We start from the raw sequence: 23,813 nt of genomic DNA, 5'->3' as shown, positions 1-23,813 counted from the left end.
ATATCGCCCACCTCCATTGTGAAACTAATGGGACAGACAGAAACCTCCCAGCTAACAATTTTTGGTTCCCAGAACAGATACCCTAACGCTCCCTGTTGGTTCCACCGGAAAGTTCTTGATGTCAATAGAATGTTCCCTCTGGGTTTAGGTAACGTTCCCCTAACCTTGTGAAACATTAAAGAAACATTCCGCAAACGATCTGCTAACATTGCCTTAACGTTCTGATAATGTTCCTCTAACCTCTATATTGTGATATGCCTGAATGTAAATATCAGACTAAAAATGATGTGTTAAACAGTGCTTATTGTTCAGACAACATGAACTGGAGATTATTTTAAATATAAAAATACATAAGCATTACATATTTTGTTTAGATAACATTGTATTTTTTAAAAATATAAATAATGACTTCAACACGATATAGAGGACTTAGTGGACGATATTTATTGGCAGATAAATAAAAACTTTACAGATCTTACCACTGCAGTTTGTCGCCAATCCGTTTTTAGATCCAACAATATCAAAGCTTCTCCCTTACATCATATTCTCTTCATAAGACGTGTCAAATCATTAAAATATATTTTAAACACCCAGGAAGGAGGGCGCCCACTTGACAACCCAAAGGGTGCCATCACTCCACTGACCACCCCACAGATTCTTAACAGTGCCTTAGGTAAGTATTACGTTTCTAAAGGTATTAAGTTTCTAAAGGTATTAAGTTTGGCGAGATGTTGCCGTTTTCTTGTGGTCCGATGTTGTTGTGTATATTAGTAGATAGTATGCCATACAGAACCGTTTGCCACAGAACCTGCATAAACGACGACAGTAGTGCTTCTGGCCTTAGTCAAATGGTTTGGCGTGTATGGTCGGGTTGTGGTGAGATTGTGGCATTAGAGATTGAGGTTAGGTCATTTCAAGGGTTTATGCACCGAGTTGCGCGAAAGGAGCAACCTCAGGAGAATGAAGGACTGAGGAGAAGTGTGGCAGAAGGCACCATCACTCAATAGACCATCCCACAGAGTCTCTCATCGGTGCCTCAAGTATGCATTAAGGGATATCAACATCAAGTCCTATACAACAGATCTTTTGTCCACACATATTTAAGTTTACGTTACGAAATGAAGAAAGAGATAAAAGAATTTGCTAAATTAATGAAGTCTTGGAGGTAAAACGTTAGCTATCTCCGTTTTTACATTAATCAAAAGCTTTTTTTAATATTATATTCTCTTCATATAGATGTTCAAATCGATCAAAAACCACTAAAATATATATTTGTTCTCTCATATTTAAGTTACTAAATGACGAAAGAGAAAAAAAGAAATCGGTAAAGTAATGTTTGTTTCTGAGGTGAAATTAAACGACAGTGAGGCGAGTTCGTAAGCGCATGCTGGAGGAGAGGAGTAGAGAAGCACGTGTTGCAGCAGTGGAGCGTGCACGACTTGCGCACTAATAAAGAATACAATGGATTTATTCATGTTTTCAATTTCCTTAAATATTTCTTGGAGCAGTAGTGATCTACGGTGGCCGGCTGGTGCACATACCGCAACATTTGAAAAGCAAACGTAAGCTCAAAACACAACGAAATAAAGCCATTACACAACGAAACAAATTACAACACAATGAAATAAATTACAACCCAATGGAAACAAGCCAAAACGGAAATGCTCCCGACCACTAGGGGGCTCTTTCGGCATAAAAATGCGTCACCCTTCTGCCATATTAGTAAGGTTGCGCTTAGCAATGATACATTATCATAATAATGCGCTATTGGTGGGAATGGCTTAAAGGTGCTTGAAGCGAATTCACGCGTGTTAGACCATAAAACACTTTTTGTTACATACAGCAAACATCTCTTCACTATCTGCTTGCTGCCTGTCCGCTGATCAAACTGTAAAAAAAACACGATCTCTGTAGACAGCCCAGGCTCCACAAACTGCAATAAAAACAAAGTGGCCAAACCTACAAATAGAAACCATAACAAAGTATTTCAGCCAATAAACGACAAGAAGGATTTGAGGGTGGGGGTTGGGCGCGTTCATGAAAGCATGGAAGGGAGGGGGAGGAGTTAGCTACGCCCGTTTGTTTGAAAACAGTTCAACCGTCAACAAAAAGTGACGTCACACAGATTCGGTTAAAGTGCCTTTAATGTGATTATTAAATAGACCGTCAAGACAGGCATTTATATTCACGATGAAATCAGGAAAAGCAGAGAAACCTATGCACTGTGCTATTAGTATCTATTGTATCTAAAAACACAGGAAAAGTAATAAAACTTATTTAAAAAAAATAAAAGTTTTTTTAAAGACCTACACCAGTAGACCTATGATAACGTTAGGATAGCATTAGGGAAACGTTATTTTTCGTTTAGTTTCATGTTAAACTAACCTAAAAATAACATTATTTTAACGTTACTGTAACGTTAAAGGTATAGCGGAAGATTTTCGTTTTCTGGGTGGATCATCAAGACTATTGGTCATCCCAGATGTCAATCATTCTGATTATATGTTGACGTATAACCGTCGTACGTGCTCGCCTCTAGGTTCGCTTGCTGCACATGCACACTTTCACGTGCATGTGTGTTGTGCTCAACCATTCATTGAAGCTCGCGTTCTCGCTGTGTTTTTTTTTCAAAATGTGTGAGGGTCGCAAGAGAAAAAGTGTCTACGAATTGTATGAAAAGAAGAGAAAGGACTATAAAGAAAGAAACAAGACCAGAATGTTTATGGGAGACTATTTCACACGCTGGCGTGAGCTAAAAGGACAGGTTGGGCTTCCCACGCGAAGTTTCTACTGGAAAGGTACATTTTGTCATGCTATTTGGAGAATCCATTTAAAATCACTGCTAGTAAAAGTTGATGTAAGCTATGATTAGCGATGCTAGCCCTGGCGCAAGTCACGAATCTTCCACTATACCTTTAAACTAACCTAAATATAAAGTCCTGGCTAACAAAAAACAAACCTTAAAAAATAACATTATGGGAACCAAAAACTAACGTTAGGAAAACGTTTGGAAACCAAAAAATGTTAGCTGGGTTTTCTTTATTCTCATTTCACATGTTCATTCGTTTCTTGAAATTTGCATTTTTTTGTTGGCATAAAAATGATACAATAACCCAACACATACCAGTAGAGATCATTATAGTTTCCATTACAACCAATTAAAATCCCATTTAAACTAATCCACCTTAAATGCTGTGTTATGGAGGTATAGCTTCATGTGTCGGCTGAGGGATTCGAAAAACAGTATTAATTGTGTTAAACAATATTAAATTGAGTGACACAAGGTATAACTCCCGTTTCTGGAAGCACTGGTGTAAAAGCCTGTATGTTTTTTTTTATGTCTTTTTCCTCCTTTCTTGTGTGTATTGTTTGTAAATAAGTATGTTTGTATGTCTTTTTGATATAGACCTATGTGTCTAGAATAAAGAATAATAATAATAAAATAATAATAATAATAATACATCCAGTAGAATTTCTGAAATGGTTTCTATCATTTTTAGCAGGGAGGTTTTGGTTCCCAAATAAATAACCAAATACCATATGGGAACGTTCTGTGTTTGCTGGGCTCCCGGTTTTCATCAAAAATATCTAAAAAAAAAATTGTGTTCTGAAGAGAATAGAAGCACTTGGGGGTTTAGGACGACACAGACGTAAGTGATTTATGATCAAATTCTCATTTTGGTGTGAACTAAGCCAACATGCATGTTCCTCAATAAGCCTATTAAATATAGCCTAAACTCCTTTAAAATTTACATTTTTGGGGTCTTTTGATTAGTTAGTTTGTGACTGAAACCCCAAAACAGGTGCTTACATGACAGTTAAAACTGTAAAAAAAAAAAACACGACAATAAGGAGACATACCTGATGGAATAAAATCATCATCTTCCTCAGTGCGATCTTCCTCTTCTGTGGGGTCAGTTTTGATTTCTGTAGGTTCGGTTTTCATTTCTGTGGGTTCAGTTTCGATTTCTGTGGGTTCAGTTTTCATTTCTGTGGGTTCAGTTTTCATTTCGATGGGTTCAGTTTTAATCTTCATCATGAGGTTCGTGCAGTCGATGAGTTTAACTGAACACATCTTCAGTTTGGTCTGCAGGATCTGCTGCTGTTCTCCAGCGTTACAGACAGAATCACGAGACTCTGTGGAGGTTTGATCCTCCTGTAAGCTCTGTTTACTGTCACACACTGTTGTGTCCCGCATCGTCTTAACACTTAAATACACAGAGACAAGACTCTGTTTACACTCAATGAAACACGCAAGAGAGAAAAACACTGAGGATACACACACACATCACACGCGCTCTCTTTCTTTCTTTAGTGAGTTTATTTGCGGACTAAAGAGCTGCAGCGCCTCCTACTGTACTGGAGAGAGAAGACGCTCACCGCTCACCAATAGATTTAGCAAAACAAGTGAGGTGTGACTTTGGATGGTGGAATCGTGATTTCAGTGTTAGTAGTTAGGGGTCAAGCACCGAAGGTGCTGTGACACCTATTGGAATTGTTAGTATTATTAGGGGTCAAGCACCGAAGGTGCTGAGACACCTATTGGAATTGTCAGTATTATTATTATTCTGCTGTTTCTTCTTCTTCTTAGCCATAGGCGTCTATGGCAGCCCTATGAACCGTACATAGGAAAATGATGAAATTTGGCACAGTTGTAGTGGTGGTCTTAAAAAGTCACGTGACCAAAAATGGGGTCTCTAGTACTAACTCTATAGCGCCACCAGCAGTGAAAAAATTCAATGTTCAAATGGTTATAACTGCTGATCCGCTTGATCCATGAAAATTCTACTTAGTACACGTGATTGCTCTCCTCATGCTTATTGTTTTTAATACCTTACATGAAAACTCCACCCATTACAGTAGCGGCCATTTTGAAATGTACAGTATTCCGTTTATTCGCTACTCCTCCTTCAAATTTGGTTAAATTGTTATGAAATTTGGCACAGGTGAACTTTGGAGTGAGCCGCACAGAAATGACCAAACAGAATTTTGATATTTATCTTTGTTCAAAAGTAATAAATGCGCAAACTTAACGAGGTTGACGCAAAAATGATTCTGAAGCTGTAGCTCGGCCATTCTTTGATCAATTGAAATGAAATTTGGTACACTTCATGTGGACCATGAACTTGGGGTTCATGCCAAATTTGGTGACAGCGCCACCTATGGGTCATGAGATATGAAAATAGGCTATTTTTGCCGATAACTTCTGAACTGTTTGTCAGAAAATTTGGATCTTGATGTCTATGGATTGCTTACCTCATGCCGCATCTGTCGATGTGTATTATGCCGGGTCTGATCGAACCGCCTGTCCGCCATTTTGAAATTTTAGATAATTTGTTATATTTTTTGAACTATTGGACATATCCGCACAAAAATTAGTAAGGAGCTTCGACATGATGTCCTGAAGGTACCTGGGAAGTCAGAGTACAGCGCCACCTAGGGGTTATAAACTATAACAGTTCTTATGGAACTGCTTATAACTTCTGAATACTTTGTCTGATATTAATTTCTTTGTGAAATTGTATTCACTGGTTTATGCCGATTGCAACGATACCTCGTTTGTCATTTTCCAACATTCTGTTCATGTGTTATTGTAAAGCATATGGTAGATGATTTTTTCGCTACTCTTTTTACAAATTTTGTTTATTTTATGCCAAGTACTGCTCGTATAATGTTTGGAGCAATCCGCACAGAAATGACTGAACAGATTTTTGATATTCTGTTCTCTTTCTTAGAAATACCACTCCAAAGTTGACCGTGCCTGTAACGTTGTCTATTTGTCATAGTAAATTAATGTGACTGTATATTACATTGTATAGCATTACTATACAGAATGATCTTCTTGCCTTCAATCTCACTTGAGCTTTTTGATTCTAATATACATTGTATTTCTGTTAGTTCTGCTCTGCACTGTCAGTTCTGCATCTGTGATGATTGGCATATGTCAATCCTTGCAGCACCTAAGCTGTTTTTTGCTTTTTCTTGAGCTGTGTTAACTGAGTTGCGCATCTGGTTAACCACTTGCCATGAGATTCTGAGGTCATGGGTTCGAATCCCATCTGCAGTGATTTTTTGTCTTAACTTTTTTCTCACTTAAGTTTTGTGATTTTCATACTATACATTGTATTTCAGTTATTTGTGCTCTCTGTTGTCATTTCTGCACTTTTGGTAATTGCTGGATATCAATGTTTACAGCTCTAAATCTCTATTCTATAGCTTGGACACACCAACACAGTGGTTTAATCGTTTGCTCAGTGGCGCATGCGTTAACTGCTGTGCTTTGGGAACCTGAGTTCATGGGTTCGAATCCCATGTGCGGTGGTTTTTGTCTTCACTTTTTTTCTCACTTAAGTTTTGTGATTTTCATACAGTACATTGTATTTCAGTTATTTGTGCTCTCTGTTGATATTTCTTTACGTTTGGTAATTGCTGGATATCAATGTTTACAGCTCTAAATCTCTATTCTATAGCTTGGACACACCAACTCAGTAGTTTAATTGTTTACTCAGTGGCACATGCGGTAAGTGCTGTGCTTTGGGAACCTGAGGTCATGGGTTCAAATCCCAGCTCTTACTTTCACTTATTGAGATTTCCTTTTGTGTTCCCTTAAACACGTTCTTCTCGACCTGTCTGGTTTTCCACACGTGTTATATTTTTGCCATCTTTACTGTTGTTGCTCCGCACTGCAGTGATCCTGCTCTGAATTTGCTTTGCTTCGGGTTCGGGCTCTGTATTGCGCGCTTTCTGCGCTTTGCACATTTGCAGCGTCGTGTGGTTTTTGCTGTGCTTTGGGTGCTCATTGCGCTGAAGGTGCTTGACCCCGTATCGCTGCTTGCAGCTATATTTAGGGGTCAAGCACCGAAGGTGCTGAGACACCTATTGGAATTGTCAGTATTATTATTATTCTGCTGTTTCTTCTTCTTCTTAGCCATAGGCGTCTATGGCAGCCCTATGAACCGTACATAGGAAAATGCTGAAATTTGGCACAGTTGTAGTGGTGGTCTTAAAAAGTCACGTGACCAAAAATGGGGTCTCTAGTACTAACTCTATAGCGCCACCAGCAGTGCAAAAATTCAATGTTCAAATGGTTATAACTGCTGATCCGCTTGATCCATGAAAATTCGACTTAGTACACGTGATTGCTCTCCTCATGCTTATTGTTTTTAATACCTTACATGAAAACTCCACCCATTACAGTAGTGGCCATTTTGAAATGTACAGTATTCCGTTTATTCGCTACTCCTCCTTCAAATTTGGTTAAATTGTTATGAAATTTGGCACAGGTGAACTTTGGAGTGAGCCGCACAGAAATGACCGAACAGAATTTGGATATTTATCTTTGTTCTAAAGTAATAAATGCGCAAACTTCACGAGGTTGACGCAAAAATGGTTCTGAAGCTGTTTCTCGGTCATTCTTTGATCAATTGAAATGAAATTTTGTACACTTCATGTGGACCATGAACTTGGGGTTCATGCAAAATTTGGTGACAGCGCCACCTATGGGTCATGAGATATGGAAAATTGCTTTTTTTGCCCATAACTACTGAAATGTTTGTCAGAAAAATATGATCTTGGTGTCTGCGGATTCCTTGGCTCATGCCGAATCTGTCGATATGTATTATGTCGGGTTTGACCACACCACCTGTCTGCCATTTTGAAATTGATCATAAATTGTTATATCTTTTGAACTATTGGACATATTCGTGCAAAAATAGTCAGGGAGCTTCGGCATGATGTCCTGAAGGTACCTGGGAAGTCAGAGTACAGCGCCACCTAGGGGTTATAAACTTTAACAGTTCTTATAGAACTGCTTATATCTTCAGAATACTTTGTCTGATATACATTTTCTTTGTGAAATTTTATTTACTGGTTTTGCCGATCGCAACAATACCTTGTTTGTCATTTTCCATCATTCTGTTTATGTGTTATTGTAAGGCATATGGTAAATGATTTTTTCGCTACTCCTTTTACAAATTTTGTTTATTTTATGCCAGGTTCTGCTTGTATAATGTTTGGAGCAATCCGCACAGACGTGACTGAACAGATTTTTCTGCTGAGTGTCAAATTTTTGAGAAATACCTCTGTAAAGCGGACCGTGCCTGTCATTCTGTCCCTTTGTCATATTAAAAAGAATCTGACAAAATTTGCCCATGTTGTTCATTATTGTACAAAATGTTCTTCACGAATTCAGTGCCATTTAATTTATCTGATTGCCCTACACTTTGTATTTCTGTTTATTTTTGCTTTGTTGTGTTATTTCTGGCCTTTCAGTGATTGGCATGTCAATGTCTGCAGTTTTGAAGCCTCTTTTCCACAGCCTTTCAATCCATAATTCCTCAGTGGCACATGCGGTTAGTGCTGTGCTTTGAGAACCTGAGTTCATGGGTTCAAATCCCATGTGCAGTGGTTTTTTGTCTTAACTTTTTTTCTCACTTAAGTTTTGTGATTTTCATACTATACATTGTATTTCAGTTATTTGTGCTCTCTGTTGTCATTTCTACACTTTTGGTAATGGCTGGATATCAATGTTTATAGCTGTAAAGCTGTATTCTATAGCTTGGACACACCAACTCAGTGGTTTAATCGTTTACTCAGTGGCGCATGCGGTTAGTGCTGTGCTTTGGGAACATGAGGTCATGGGTTCAAATCCCAGCTCTTACTTTCACTTATTGAGATTTCCTTTTGTGTTCCCTTTAACATGTTCTTCTCGACCTGTCTGGTTTTCCACACGTGTTATATTTTTGCCATCTTTTCTGTTGTTGCTCCGCACTGCAGTGGTTCTGCTCAGCATTTGCTTTGCTTCGGGTTCGGGCTCTGTATTGCGCGCTTTCTGTGCTTTGCGCATTTGCTGCGTCGTGTGGTTTTTGCTGTGCTTTGGGTGCTCATTGCGCTGAAGGTGCTTGACCCCGCAATTGCTGCTTGCAGCTATATTTTAAAGTTAAATTTTGTTTTAAATGTAAAACGTACAAGCCGTTAATCATAGATGAGTCATAAAGCCTACGAAATTTGCCGCACCAACATTATAGTCAGGAGGTTTATATATATGACCTAAATTCATAATCAAGTTTACTTATCCTCCCTTATGAAAAATAAACATGCAGTAAAGCTGTTGGATTGCCATTTGTTTACTACAAATACATGGCTATATAAAAATACAATAGCAAAACCCTGGTCTTTCAAATCATCCCTGGTATAAGGTTGTTATTTTCTATTTTTATCATATAACTTCTGCTTTAAGATTATGAATTCTACAGTTTCCTTTTCTCCCGTAAAATAAACCAATTTTTTAAAGGAACTAAAAAATATTTTAAATTATTCTCTCTTGAATATGCAAATTAAAAGTGCAGTTGAAGTTTAAAGCCTTTATTTTCATCTGTATAGATACCTACAATGACATTCTTCCTTTGTGACAAACTTGTCAAGTATGCAACATATACTCAAATGGTGGTGTTACTCTCGGCAGTCTTTATCCCTCTCTAAAAGCTCTTACAGTTCATTTCTATTGTGCTAACATATCGCATCTGGTCAAAATGATCTCTATGCAATAACAGGTCCTTTAACTTTCCTAGAAAGAATAAAAAGACTTGACAAAATACTGAATAATTATGTAAACTTTAATTTTCTAACCCAGAGAATACGCATATAGCAGATAGCAATAACAAACGCGTTGATGCTCATAACTCCCACAAATCGTATCCAAATATCAAGTGTCTTATATCACTGGAATCCTTGCGTCAAGACGAACAAAACGTATATATCCGATTTCATTTCCGTCACGAATTTTTTTTCGAAAAAAATAAAAACGAACTTGTCCTAGGTTTTTCGTCCAATCGGAACCGTTCCAGTCCCGTAATATTCCTTGGAGTGTGAATATCAAAAGTTATCAAAAAAATGTGAACTTTCGACTCGCCGTCGTCAAGCCATGCCCCCAATGGGCGGAGCCTCTTGGACTTTAATGGCTATAATTTAGGATTGGAAAGAGGTAGAGACACCAAATTTGGTACACATATACAGGGCCCTATTCTGGGGTCACGTGCAAAAAATTGCCGCTTGACCACTAGTTGGCGCTATAACACAACCTCAATTTTGAAGGGCTGAAACTACAGAAATATGAGGCCGATCAACTTGAAATTTGGCACGGGTGCTCTTGGTCTAGGGTTTTATCAATGTCTTAAAGGAATTTCACGTAGATCAAAAAACATGGCCGCCATCGGCCAATCAAGAAAAAGCAGCTATTAGACAGGGTTAACGGAGGCTGATCCAAACGAAACGTGGTGGGCCTGTTTGTCTCTTGGCCATGAAGGTCTCTGCAGAGTAAGAAAAAATTCGGCCTCCGGGGGGCGCTATCACGTTTTTTCAGTGTTTAAGTGATTGTGTATTATGCAGTGTTTCAGATATCAACAAGATCCTCATATCATTTAATAGAGGTCCTTACTGTGAACAACTATTCCTCAAGAAGCACTTGTCTCAGTCCAATCGTTTGTTAGTTAGATATTCATCATTTTCTTTTAAACCTACTTTTGCGAACTAGTCCTAGGTTTTTTGACCGATCTGAACCAATCCAGTGCTGGAATATTCCTTAGACACTGAATATCAATAATTATCAAAAAAAGTTTAACTTTGCACTTGTCGTCGCAACACCACGGTCAAAATACGAAGAGGCGGGGCCACAAATACTTAAATGGCTATCATTTATGATAGGAATGAGATCAACACAAAACTTGGTACACATATGTATAGACCAAGGCTAAGGTCACATGCAAAAAATTGCAGAGATTGTCCACTAGGTGGCGTTATAACCTAAGAACAAATAACGATGACTATAGCATATGTATACGACACATAAATATTTGTCTGACCTACTTGTTATTTTGCACATAACATCTGCTTTCAGATTCTTATAAGGGTCTATTAGGATAATTACATATCTTAGAACAACGGGTGTTACGTTAACTGTCCCTTAGATCAGTGGTTCTCAAAATTATTCCTGGAGGCCCACTGCTCTGTACATATACAAAAGTCTTCCATTTTAAACAAATCTACTTTAATCATCAGTAGAGATTTGTATGAACTGAACTGATTGTGTCAGATGAGAGAAACATACAAAATGTGCTGAGCATTGGGTCTCGAGAAACCACTGTGTTTCACTGAGTTGAAAGTACTGCTCTATATGTTTATGTTTATATGAAAAAAACAATTTGTGAATTTACTGTACTATCTGGGCAAATATCAATATGAAACATAAAATAAACTTTTGCCGTTGTATTCCTAGATTTGATGTGATGTCACATAGTGATGTGGGCACCATTTGTAACCTGTATTCGTTATTTCATTTGTAGCTGCTGTTATGTTCCTTTTGTCCATGGGTTTGCATCTGCATGAAAATTATTATAAGAATCAATGATTTGCAGTCATTTACCTCATTAAAACTAAAAGACTTGAGATAATCAATTCAAGCATTTTGAAATGTAACATTTTCAAAATGGGCCAGACATCTACATCAGTATATTTAACTAATTTACTAGTAATGTGAAGCTTATGACAAAATATTAATAGTTTTATTAAGATCAGACAATATATGTCTTTCCAAGACTAAGGCTGGTTGAGTAAACATACAGTAGCCATTAAGTTAAAACGGTGTTTTAAGGACTAGCCTGAAGAACTAGTAGCTAGTTAGAGCTAATCAGTCTTACTATTTGGATTTAAATATAATTTAAATATTTTTTCACATGATACTTAAAGCAGTTATGTTCAATCATGAAGACAAAAATGTATGACTAACTTTTAAGACTAGTCTTAGAGATTAATGTTACTGACCATTGGTTTAAGTGTAGTTACAGACTAAAATTTAGGTTTATGTATTAGTTGTCTTATGCCGAGTTCAGACTGTATGATTTTCAAACTAGTCGGGTCACCTGTGGTTTCACACTGCGTGATTATCTGGGGAAGGGTTCAGTCGCTGCTGTTTCAGACTGCATGATGGATTGGCGACCGGGGTTTTCATACTGCATGACTTTACCGTAAGAAGAATCGCCGATAACTTTTTCCCGGTCCGCAAACTACGTCTCACAACCAAACGCACGCGAGAAGTGACGCGAAGGAAACAACGCGAGGTCACGCGTGCAAGACCGGAGTTCTCACGTGAGACTGGGATTATTATTAAAAATTGTCACCCGCAAGAAGTTTACCATACAAATTGCATTTGCAGCAGAAAGAAGAAGAAATAAAAATTATGAATGAGGAAATGTTTGGAGAGGCTCCTCCCCGAACTTCCAGCTGTCCTGTATGTTGCTCTCTCATTGGATGTAGGTCATCGCCGATGTTATTGTCAGTCAAAACACATTTCACACGGCATGATTTTGAATCGCCGACCGGTCCAGATATTTAGCATGCCAAATATCTCACGGGTGTCGGCGACTCGTCGGCGATCCTCTCAGAACGCGTCTTTTATAATTCACACTGTGTGATTGTCACTCGCGTGCACGAGCATCGATTTGCCTGTGATTTCGGGCATTTGTCGGCGATTTCTCAAAACCTGTCGGCGAGTCAAAATCAGGGCTAAAATCGTGCAGTCTGAACTCGGCATTAATTGAAAATAGCTTACACTGGCCTATCTTCAAATATATCAGGGCCATAGTTTTGTCTTAAGATGTACACCATTAATGTTTTTTAAAAGGTTTGTTTGTAAAAAGTACCTAAATGTTTTTACATAACTAATGGCTAGTCATGCATCAATTTAAACCTGTGGGAAACAACCCAATAAAGTTATAAAGCTTCAAATGTTGTCTTAGAATTCTTCAAATTCTAAAGGTATGAAAAAGATTGCTGTAAATATGTGGATCCTTAAAGAACAGGCCAACATTAGAAATAATAACTAATATTCATACATAAAGAGAATATATATTTGGTTATCAGTAGCTTTAGTATTCTAATCTATTTGCCATGATATAAACATGTCATGATGTGTCTTATAAAGTTTTTAATAATTGTTTATAGAATTGTAATTGTAATGTTATGTCAATATTAAGTCTTGTTTTTTAACAGTCTTGTTTCTCCTTTCTTAGGTAAACGTGTGTGTGTACAATATACAATGCAGAATATCTATATGGCCATGTCCTTTAACGTCTTGTGATCTGTTGGAGGGTGTTTTGGTACCATTCTTTATTCATGGCTGTGTTTTTGGGCAGAATTGTGAGTGAGCCTTCTCCCTTGGATGAGAAGCAACCCCACACATGAATAGTCTCAGGATGCTTTACTGTTGGCATGACACATGGTAGTGCTCACCTTCCAGATGCCCCAAACAAACGGAAAGGGGCTTAATCAGAGAATATGACTTTGCGCCAGTCCTCAGCAGTCCATTCACTATACTTTCTGCAGATGATTAAGCTGGCCCTGATGTTTGTTTGTTTTTTGGAGAGAAGTGGCTTCTTTTCTGCCCTTCTTGACACCAGGCCATCTTCCAAAAGTCTTCGCCTCACTGTGCGTGCAGATGCGCTCACGCCTGCCTTCTGCCATTCCTGAGCAAGCTCGCCTCGACTGTCGAGCCACGACTGTACACAATACAAATGATTTTTCATTCAAATTATTACTCTACCAGGCCTTCAGAGCCGTACTGATTTTCGAGACAGGTCGGGTCAGCTCACTTCACTTTGGCTTGGTTAGCTTTTCCATCGAGTTAGTATTACTTCAGAGTGGGAGGGATTTTAGGCGTGTCGTTATATTTGCGCTGCCTACTGCTGTGACATCATACAAGTGAGGGCGTTGTTGTACAACCCTAAATCAGAAAAGGTTGGGATACTGTAGAAATTGGGAGTAAAAAAGGAATGGAATAATTTACAAATCTCATAAACATTTATTTTATTCACAATAGAATAAAGATAACATATCAAATGTTGAAAGTGATTCATTTTGAAATGTTATGCCAAATATTGTCTCATTTTGGATTTCATGAGAGCTACACATTCCAAAAAAGTTGGGACAGTTAGCAATAAGAGGCCGGAAAGTTAAATGTACATATAATGAACAGCTGGAGGAGGACCAATGTTTAGGAATAGAAATGTTGTCCCATTCTTGTCTAAAATAGGCTTCTAGTTGCTGAACTGTCTGAGATCTTCTTTGTCGCATCTTCCTCTTTATGATGCGCCAAATGTTTTCTGTGGGTGAAAGATCTGGACTGTAGGCTGGCCATTTCAGTATTGAGATCCTTATTCTACGCAGTCTTGATGTTGTAATTGTTGCAGTATGTGGTCTGGAATTGTCATATTGGAAAATGCAATGTTTTCCCTAAAGAGACGATGTCTGAATGGGAGAATATGTTGCTCTACAACTTGGATAAACCTTTCAGCATTGATGGTGCCTTTCCAGATGTGTAAGCTGCCCGTGCCACACGCACTCATGCAGCCCCAAACCATCAGAGATGCAGGCTTCTTTAATGAGCACTAATAACAACTTGGGATGTCCTTGTCCTCTTTAGTCCAGACGAAATTGCGTCCCAGTTTTCCAAAAAGAACATCAAATTTTGATTCTTCTGACCACAGAACAGTTTTCCACTTTGCCATTTTAAATGAGCCTTGGCCCAGAGAAAACGCATGCGCTTTTGAGTCATGTTTAGATATGGCTTCTTGTTTGACCTATAGACACTACAGTGATGAGACCTATAACTGGCAACGGCAAATGGCACGGTGGATTGCATTTATGAATCCTCTTGTGCTTTAGTAATGAAGACCGTTGACTAAAACTCTTCCCACAGACACTACAGTGATAAGGTTTCTCTCCAGTATGAACTCTCTGATGGGCTTGTAACTGACCTGAATAAGCAAACATCTTGTTACACTGAGAACATTTGAAAGGTTTATCGCCTGTATGAACTCTTTGGTGCTTTAGTAAGTTTGACTGTTGACTAAAACTCTTCCCACAGATACTACAGTGATAAGGTTTCTCTCCAGTGTGAACTCTCTGATGGTATTTTAAGGAACTTGACTGAGCAAACGTCTTGTCACACTGAGAGCATTTGTAAGGTTTTTCACCTGTATGAAGTCTCTTGTGACATCGTAATGTAGTTTGTTGATTAAAACTCTTCCCACAAACATTACAGTGATGAGGTTTCTCTCCAGTATGAACTCTCTGATGAACTCTGAATTTAGATGAACTACTGAAGCTCTTTCGACAGTGAGAGCAGGCGTAAGGTTTCTCTCCAGTGTGAATTCTCTGATGGACTTTGAATTGACCTGAATAAGAAAATGTCATGTGACACTGAGAACATTTGAAAGGTTTTTCACCTGTATGAATTCTCTTGTGATTTAGTAAAGTAGTTTGTTGACTAAAACTCTTCCCACAGACATTACAGTGATAAGGTTTCTCTCCAGTATGAACTCTTTGATGAACTCTGAATTTAGATGAACTAGTGAAGCTCTTTCCACAGTGCGAGCAGGCGTAAGGTTTCTCTCCAGTGTGAACTCTCTGATGGACTATCAGCTGATATTTATGACAGAAACGTTTACCACAGTGTGAACACTGATGGAGTTTCTCTTTAAAGTGAGTATTCTCGTGTTTTTTTAATGAACTTGAATCCCTAAAGGTTTTGTCACATTCACTGCACTGATACGGTCTCTCATTGGTGTGTAAAAGCACATGTCTCTTCAGATTATATTTACAGCTAAATCTCTTCTCACAGTGAGGACACTCGTAAGGTTTTTCTCCAGTGTGAACTCTCTGGTGAATTTTAAGATATTGTTTGGTTTTGAAGTAATTTCCACATTCAGTGCAGTTGAAAGGCTTTTCACCACTGTGTGTCCTCATGTGAACACTTAGATCAGAAGAAGAGACACAAATCTTCCCACACTGCTCACAGTGAAATTGCTGCTTCTTCTTCTTCTCTCTGTGATCTTCTGAATGAAGTTTCTTCTCTTGTAAGGTAGTAAAGCTGATCTCAGATCTGGTGAAGAGTTTCTGTTCTGTGTGTTTTCTCTCATGTCTCTCTAAAAGTCTCTGTGAGCTGAATGTCTTTCCACAGGTGATGCAGGAAAGAGTTTGTGCTGTCAGTCGCTCTTTTGATGTTGAGGACGCTATTTCTATATCCAAACATGAATCACTCTTCACATCTGAAAGAAACATGAAACAGTTCAATTGTCTTTTCACTCTTATTTACACAAAAAAGGATGAAGAATTGAGATTCTGTATCTTTTTCTAGATTCACACATACAGACAGAAGACATGTGTCAGTCCTGTTATTACAGCTGGGTCATTGCACATCAAATAAACCAACATTTGTAAACATATCCAGCTATTTTGTATTATTATTTTTGTTAATATTTTATTTAAATAGAGACAACATAACTAGTGATCAATGACAAAACATAAATGTAATGCATGATTATTTGTGAGTATTCCACTATTTTGTAGTAGTTGTCAAATGGAGCAATTTTTTTATTATTATGTTTATTTTCAGAGACTTTCACAATCCTTTTTGCATTACATGGTGACACTTCTAGAATAAGATTAAGTCTTTTTTTAAAGGGATAGTTCACCCTGAAATGTTAATTTTTATCATAAATCATTTACACCTGTGTCGTTCAAAACCCCCAAGGGCTCAGATTGTCTTCACAACACATTTTTAGATATTTTTGATGAAAACTGGGAGTCTTCTGTCTGCCCCATTAACTTTGGTTAGTTTCACAATTCTTTTCCCCAGAAAATAATGAAGGACATCACCAAAAAGGTCCATGCCACATATCAGTCGTTCTATAATAATATGAATTATGATGAAGTGACGAAAACATTTTTGTGCTCAAAGAAAACTATATGAACAGTTTTATTCAATTGTTTCTCCTCCTTGGTTGTTCAGTGTGCGTTTATGACTAGGCTACGACACATGCTGCTGACGTCTCCTACTGACAGAGTGGTCAGTGTACAGACACAATACGCTGGCAAGTAATTTGCGCATTTATACAGCCGGTTTTAGTATTGTTTACAATGTTTGAATAATGGGTAGGGCTCCAGACTGAGAGTAAAGAGTCGCATTTTGAGAGTATTTTTCCTGCCTATGTGACTACGTTTTATTAAAGGTTGCACTGGTGCGACTGGGAAATTTAAATATAATTATGTTAATATGATGCGCTGGCGATTAAACCTACAGTGCATCCAGTCACTCTCCCTTGTTGCTGCCCCTCCCCCGAGATATTTATCGTTTTGCCGATTTTATCGGCCAATATGAGCATGTCCCAGATATATCTGTATCCGCGTAAAAGCCGCAGATATGCAGCCGATATGAAAGTTTTTCACAGAACAAAGAAATGCTTTTGAATGATGTAAGGCTAATGCTAAGCGGAAGTTTTCTAAGATTGTTATTCACGCTGGCACGAATGACACCAGGCTCTGCTAGTCGGAAATCACCAAAGATACTATTAAGGAGATGTGTGAAATTCCAAAAACAATGTCAGACAATGTAATATGCTCTGGTCCCCTCCCCGCCTACTGGGGAGGTAAAACACACAGTAGATTAGTGTCTCTCAATGGCTGGATGTCAAAGTGGTCCCCTCAGCATATTGTTGGGTTTAGAGACAATTGGAAGCATTTCTGGGGGAGACCATTCCTCCTAACCAAAGGAAGTGCTATACTCAATAGAAATCTGATCAAAAGTCTTAATTCTGATATAGTCTGACTATCCAGGGCCCAGGTCAAGAAACAGATGGATCGGCTTAACTATCCGTCTGTTAGCTGCCCTGATATGTCAAGATCACTTATATCCCAGCACTTCGAGTCAATCTTACCAGAATATCAACACATTTCAACTGTACCTGTTCCCTGAACAAACAAATACAGAGAACCGCTTGCCACATCTAGTATAAATCTGATTAACATAAAATTAGAAAACAATACATTAACAGATGAACCTCAAATGTTAAAATTCGGCCTTCTTAACATTAGATCCCTTACCAATAAAGTACCTATTGTCAAATAAATAATTACAGACCAAAACTTAGATGCATTCTGTTTAAAAGAAATCTGGCTTAAAGCAGACGACTACATTAGTTTAAATGAATCCACCCCACAAGACTTATTATAAACACGAACTTCGATTAAAGAGGAGAGGGGGTGGTGTAGCTGCAATATACAAAAAACTTTTAAAGTAAAGCAAAAATCTGAATTAAAATTTAAATCATTTGAACTAATGTTGTTAAATATGGAAATAACTGATCGTAACAACAAACAGCTTTCTTTTGCCGTAGCTACAATCTATAGACCTCCGGGCCACCATGCAGATTTCCTTAAAGAAATAGCAGATTTCCTGTCTGAGCTTGTAGTCACTGTAGATTAAGCTCTTATCGTTGGTGATTTTAATATTCATGTGGATAACCCAAAAGATGCATTAGGACATGCGTTTATGGATGTTCTAAATGCTCTCGGTATTAAACAAAACGTGTCAGGGCCCACACATTTTGTAAGCACACATTAGACTTAATTCTGTCACTCGGACTCAATATTACTGACATCGAAATATCACCTCAGAGTGATGCAGTTTCTGACCATTACCTTGTGTCATACACTGTACTTCTAGATAGGATCACTCGACCCACAACATGCTACAGACTAGCCAGAACAATAATTTCCACCACTAAAGATAGCTTTATTAGCACTCTTCCAGGCCTGTCCCAAATGAAACATGTAGCAGATAACTGTGACGATCTAGATATTGTAATAGAAAACCTGAACAATGTCTGTTCTAACACGTTGGATGCCGTTGCTCCCATTCGAAAAAAGAGAATCAAAGAAAAACTGCCAGCTCCATGGTATAACCATCACACCGCAGCCCTTAAAAGGCAGCTAGAAAAATGGAAAGAAATTATAGAAGCACAAAGTTAGAGGTATGGTTTGCAGCATGGAAAAAGAGTGTTAAACACTACAGACAGGCTATTAAAACCGCCAGATCTACCCATCTCAGCAAGCTTATAAATGAGAATCCTAATAACCCTTGTTTCCGCTTTAGCACAGTTGCGAAACTGACTAGAAACCAAGAACAAACAGAAACCAATAGTAAACTTCAACACAATAGTAATGATTTCATGAACTTCTTTTCTAACAAAATTACAGCTATTAAAGGAATAGTCTACTCATTTTCAATATTAAAATATGTTATTACCTTAACTAAGAACTGTTGAATCATCCCTCTGTCATCTGTGTGTGTGCACGTAAGCACTGGAGCGCGCTGCGACGCTACGATAGCATTTAGCTTAGCCCCATTCATTCAATGGTACCATTTAGAGATAAAGTTAGAAGTGACCAAACACATCAACGTTTTTCCTATTTAAGACGAGTAGTTATACGAGCAAGTTTGGTGGTACAAAATAAAACATAGCGCTTTTCTAAGCGGATTTAAAAGAGTAACTATATTGTATGGCGTAATAGCACTTTTGGGAGTACTTCGACTCGGCGCAGTAACACCCTCCCTCTCCCATTATGAGAGTGAGAAGGGGAGCAGACTTTTCAGGCGAGTCGAAGTACTCCCAAAAGTGCTATTACGCCATAAAATATAGTTACTCTTTTAAATCCGCTTAGAAAAGCGCTGTGTTTTATTTTGTACCACCAAACTTGCTCGTATAACTACTCGTCTTAAATAGGAAAAACGTTGATGTGTTTGGTCACTTCTAACTTTATCTCTAAATGGTACCATTGAATGAATGGGGCTAAGCTAAATGCTATCGTAGCGTCGCAGCGCGCTCCAGTGCTTACGTGCACACACACAGATGACAGAGGGATGATTCAACAGTTCTTAGTTAAGGTAATAACATATTTTAATATTGAAAATGAGTAGACTATTCCTTTAAGGAAAACATCGTAGCTACCCAAGCAGCCACCACTCTACCCAATAGTTCATTTAACACAAGATTACCATACAAACATCTTGATTCATTTAAACCTTCTACAACAGATGAGCTCTCTAAACTAGTCACATCTTCCAAATCATCGTCCTGCATATAAAACCCCGTTCCCACAAAATTACTTAACTCTTTCACCGCCAGCATTTTTCATGATTTTCACAAAAGTTTAATGCTTTCCAGAAAATGTTCCTTTTTAAATATATAAACATACAATATATGAAATAAAAGAACAGACCCTCTGCTTTCAAACAAAAAATCTGTTTCATCCTACCTTCATGTATTCTGTTTTTATCACCTCTCAAATATGTGTAGGTTTCATCAAAAACACAAAATTTTGAAAAATTTCAAAAAGCTGAGATAATTCCATTTTTGTGAAGGACTTTTGATAGAGATCACATGCAGAGCGATCTTTAAAACATAGACGGACATACAACTGTTTTCCCTAGGGCAATACTTCCAGTTTTTATAAGTTGCGGAATAGCGCCACCTGGTGGATAATAGCGGTATTGCAGGCGGGTAAAGAGTTAAAGAGGTATTCCCTGTAGTGTCAGCCCCAATACTCAATATCTTTAACTCAACGCTAGAAATAGGATACGTAGGGCCCTATAATTTCCGCGATCACGGAATCGCGGACGGAATCGCGGAATTGGCTAATTAACACGGAATCTAGTATTAACGCGAATTTTGCGGAATGTTACATATTTTGAAAAAAATTATGTTTTTGTGTGGGAGACGGACGTATGTCTTGGGGAAATGCAGACCGGGGGAAGTAAATCTGGGCGACACGCCCCCTCCCGTCGTTTCAGACCTCCTCCAAAACACTGAAACCTTGGCGAAGTGGCTCTCCACGACTCTGCTTTCGTCAGCGAAAAAATTAAGAAATTCGACGCTAAGCACTTAGTTCCGAGCAGGTCTCACGTGACTTTTATGTGACCGGAGAACTGTTATTTTGGAAGTTTAGTCAACACTCTGTTCACGGTGAGCGCAAAGATACATGCACTCTCTCATCCATGTCTGTCTCACTGTACCTCTCCCTGTCACGCGCTCATGCATCTGTCCGAAGTGCGAACACAAATCCTCATGTATTTGTTCAGTTTTATGCGTTTCAAGCGAGCTGAGGCAAACTAACTATCTCTCGCATTTAAAATATAATCATCTGCATCATGGCGCCGCTCTCTGTCTCTCTTTCGCTCGCACGTGCAAAGAGCTGCGCGCTCATGCTGTCCTAAGTCAGATCACTATACTGTGTATATTTGTAAAGTTATATGCATTTCAAGCGATTGTGTATAAAATATGGATCGCGTTCCGCTGGATTGATGTGTTTAAGGCACTTCTGAAGGCACCACTGCGTTGACACCTTGTTGTAGCCTCCTGCAACAACACTAAAAAACAATGCATTGAATTGAGTTGTGTGTACGCGCGCGTGCGTGTGTATGTGCGTGTGTAAATGCATCTTTTATAGTCATTAAGTAATCCTGTTATCCAGTTTTTCCCCCAAATCATTTACATTTTAATCATTAACATTAAAGGCACACTCTTTTTATGACTAAAATAAAAGTTAAGGGTAAAAAATATAATTGCCAAAAATTAAAACGGATAAAACGGAATTTGCAAAAATTAAAACGGAGAAAACGGAATTTGGGAAAAAATAAAACGGAATTTGGGAAAAAATAAAACGGATTTTATAGGGCCCTAGATACGTTCCAACAGCTTTCAAACTAGCAGTTATTAAACCGCTGATAAAAAACCACACCTTGATAAGGGAGAGCTTAATAACTTTAGACCAATCTCTAATCTCCCGTTTCTTTCTAAAATATTAGAAAAAGTAGTGGCAAGCCAGTTACGCACATTCTTGACAAATAATAGTACATATGAAAATTTCCAATCAGGATTCAGGCCCCACCATAGCACAGAGACAGCGCTGCTTAAGGTTACAAATGACCTCCTATTAACATCCGATCGTGGTGAAATCTCAATCCTTAGATCACACAATCTTACTCAATAGACTAGAAAACTATGTTGGTATCAGTGGTCAGGCTTTAGCCTGGTTTAGGTCATATATAACCAATCGCTATCACTTTGTTTATGTAAACGAGGAAGAGTCATATCACTCCCTGGTTAAATACGGTGTACCGCAGGGATCAGTTTTAGGTCCTATCCTGTTCTTGTTATACACACCTCTAGGAGACATTATTAGGAAACATAACATAAGTTTTTACTGCTATGTGGATGATACCCAGCTTTACATCTCCTCACATCCCAGCGAAACACACACGTTTTCTAAGCTAACAGACTGCATTAGCGATGTTAGTGACCGGATGGCACATAACTTTCTTAAGCTCAACTCCAATAAGACAGAAATACTTATTATCGAACCGAATCGCTTCAAACATAATATGACAGATTACAAGTTACCCATAGATGCCTGCACTGTGGTGCCATCTTCCACGGTTAGGAACTTAGGTGTGATGTTCAACAGCAATTTATCCTTCGATAGTCATATCTCCAACGTCTGCCGCACAGCATTCTTCCACCTTAGAAATATCTCAAAAATATGCCATATGCTGTCTGCATCAGATGCTGAGAAGCTTATCCACGCTTTTATGACCTCTAGAATAGACTATTGTAACTCGTTACTCGGAGGATGCCATGCAAATCAGGTAATCAAGCTTCAGTAGTTCAAAACACTTGTGCAAGAGTGCTTACTCAATCTAAGAAGTATGACCACATAAGTCCAATTCTGGCATCTTTACACTGGCTACCAGTTAAATATCGCATACACTTTAAATTATCACTAATCACCTACAAAGCCTTAAATGGCCTAGCACCCTCATATCTTAGAGAATTACTATCAGAATGCAATCCATCATGTGCACTGCGGTCTCTTAATTATCCATAAAATATCAAAAGTCTAAAGGTGGAAGATCCTTTTCCTACTTAGCCCCAAAGCTATGGAATGATTTACCAACCGATGTCCGAGAATCAGACACAGTAGATACCTTAAAATCTAGACTTAAAACGTTTCTCTTTAACAAGGCATTCACATAATTTGTTTTAGTAATGGTACTCACCTCACAATAGCTAGTTTGTACAACCTAATAAATAAATAAACTAAATCCTCATTTTCATCAACACTTCAAAAGTTGGAAAATGTTATTAATATTCTTAAGAAATGTTTAATCTCTCCTTACTCGTTTAGGCTACATATAAGGAAAAAGAATAGAACGCTACTTTGTGCACATACAAACCACAATGCAAGGTCAAAACTCCAAAACTAGACTAATAAAACCCCGAATCGGGCTATTAATAGCCAAGCGCAGAGGAGTGATTGAAAGGTATGTATGGCATAATGTTATCTCTTGCTCATGCTATTGTGTATTTTGTTGTGCGATCTGTCGATTTTCTGTGCTTTTCACTGCTTTAATGTAAACCTGCTTTGAAACAATCAACAATTGTGAAAAGCGCTATATAAATACAATTGAATTGAATTGAATTGAATTAAGGGTGGTCTGTGGAGACTGTGGGCGAGTCTCTCTGCTGTCATTCAAACCCGAGCGGGAGTAATTATGAGTTTATATGGATGCAAACTAATAATATGTCGGAGTGCACTGCTTGTTTAGCAAGTAAACATGCTGCACAGTGTTTTGTACATGAGTATGTAAGAGCTTTCTTTGAATTTTTAGCACAATTGATGAAATAGGATCGCGCAACTTTCACACGCTTTCAAAACGAAACTACGGAGATCAGCCGCTTTGTTTTATCAATGAAAGGCTAAAAATAGCGCTGTTCACCGAATGTTCACGCCAGAAGTCAAAAAAGACGTAAAACATTGTGTTTAATACCTCAGATTAGATAAATGGGCGGAGAGAAGGCGGTCGCGTGTGGCTGTTCGAACGCATTCAACCACATGTGCGTTCCGCAACTCCAAAGCGATCC

At 38.3% G+C, this 23,813-nt stretch overlaps 1 protein-coding gene across 1 annotated transcript in view; it reads right to left on the bottom strand.

Annotated features, from left to right (window-relative positions):
• Positions 1-23,813, bottom strand: part of LOC129439005 (uncharacterized) — a 74,907-nt gene that overhangs the window by 44,400 nt on the left and 6,694 nt on the right. Inside the window, exon 2 of the mRNA XM_073865723.1 lies at positions 14,619-16,100. Coding sequence (XP_073721824.1) covers positions 14,619-16,100 — 1,482 coding nt within the window. The remainder of the gene's footprint in view (positions 1-14,618; positions 16,101-23,813) is intronic.

Source organism: Misgurnus anguillicaudatus, unplaced genomic scaffold (genome assembly GCF_027580225.2).
Source record: "Misgurnus anguillicaudatus unplaced genomic scaffold, ASM2758022v2 HiC_scaffold_33, whole genome shotgun sequence".
NCBI lineage: Eukaryota > Metazoa > Chordata > Actinopteri > Cypriniformes > Cobitidae > Misgurnus > Misgurnus anguillicaudatus.
The sequence above is the reverse complement of the archived record's forward strand: the minus strand, read 5'-3'. Positions and strand labels throughout refer to the sequence as shown.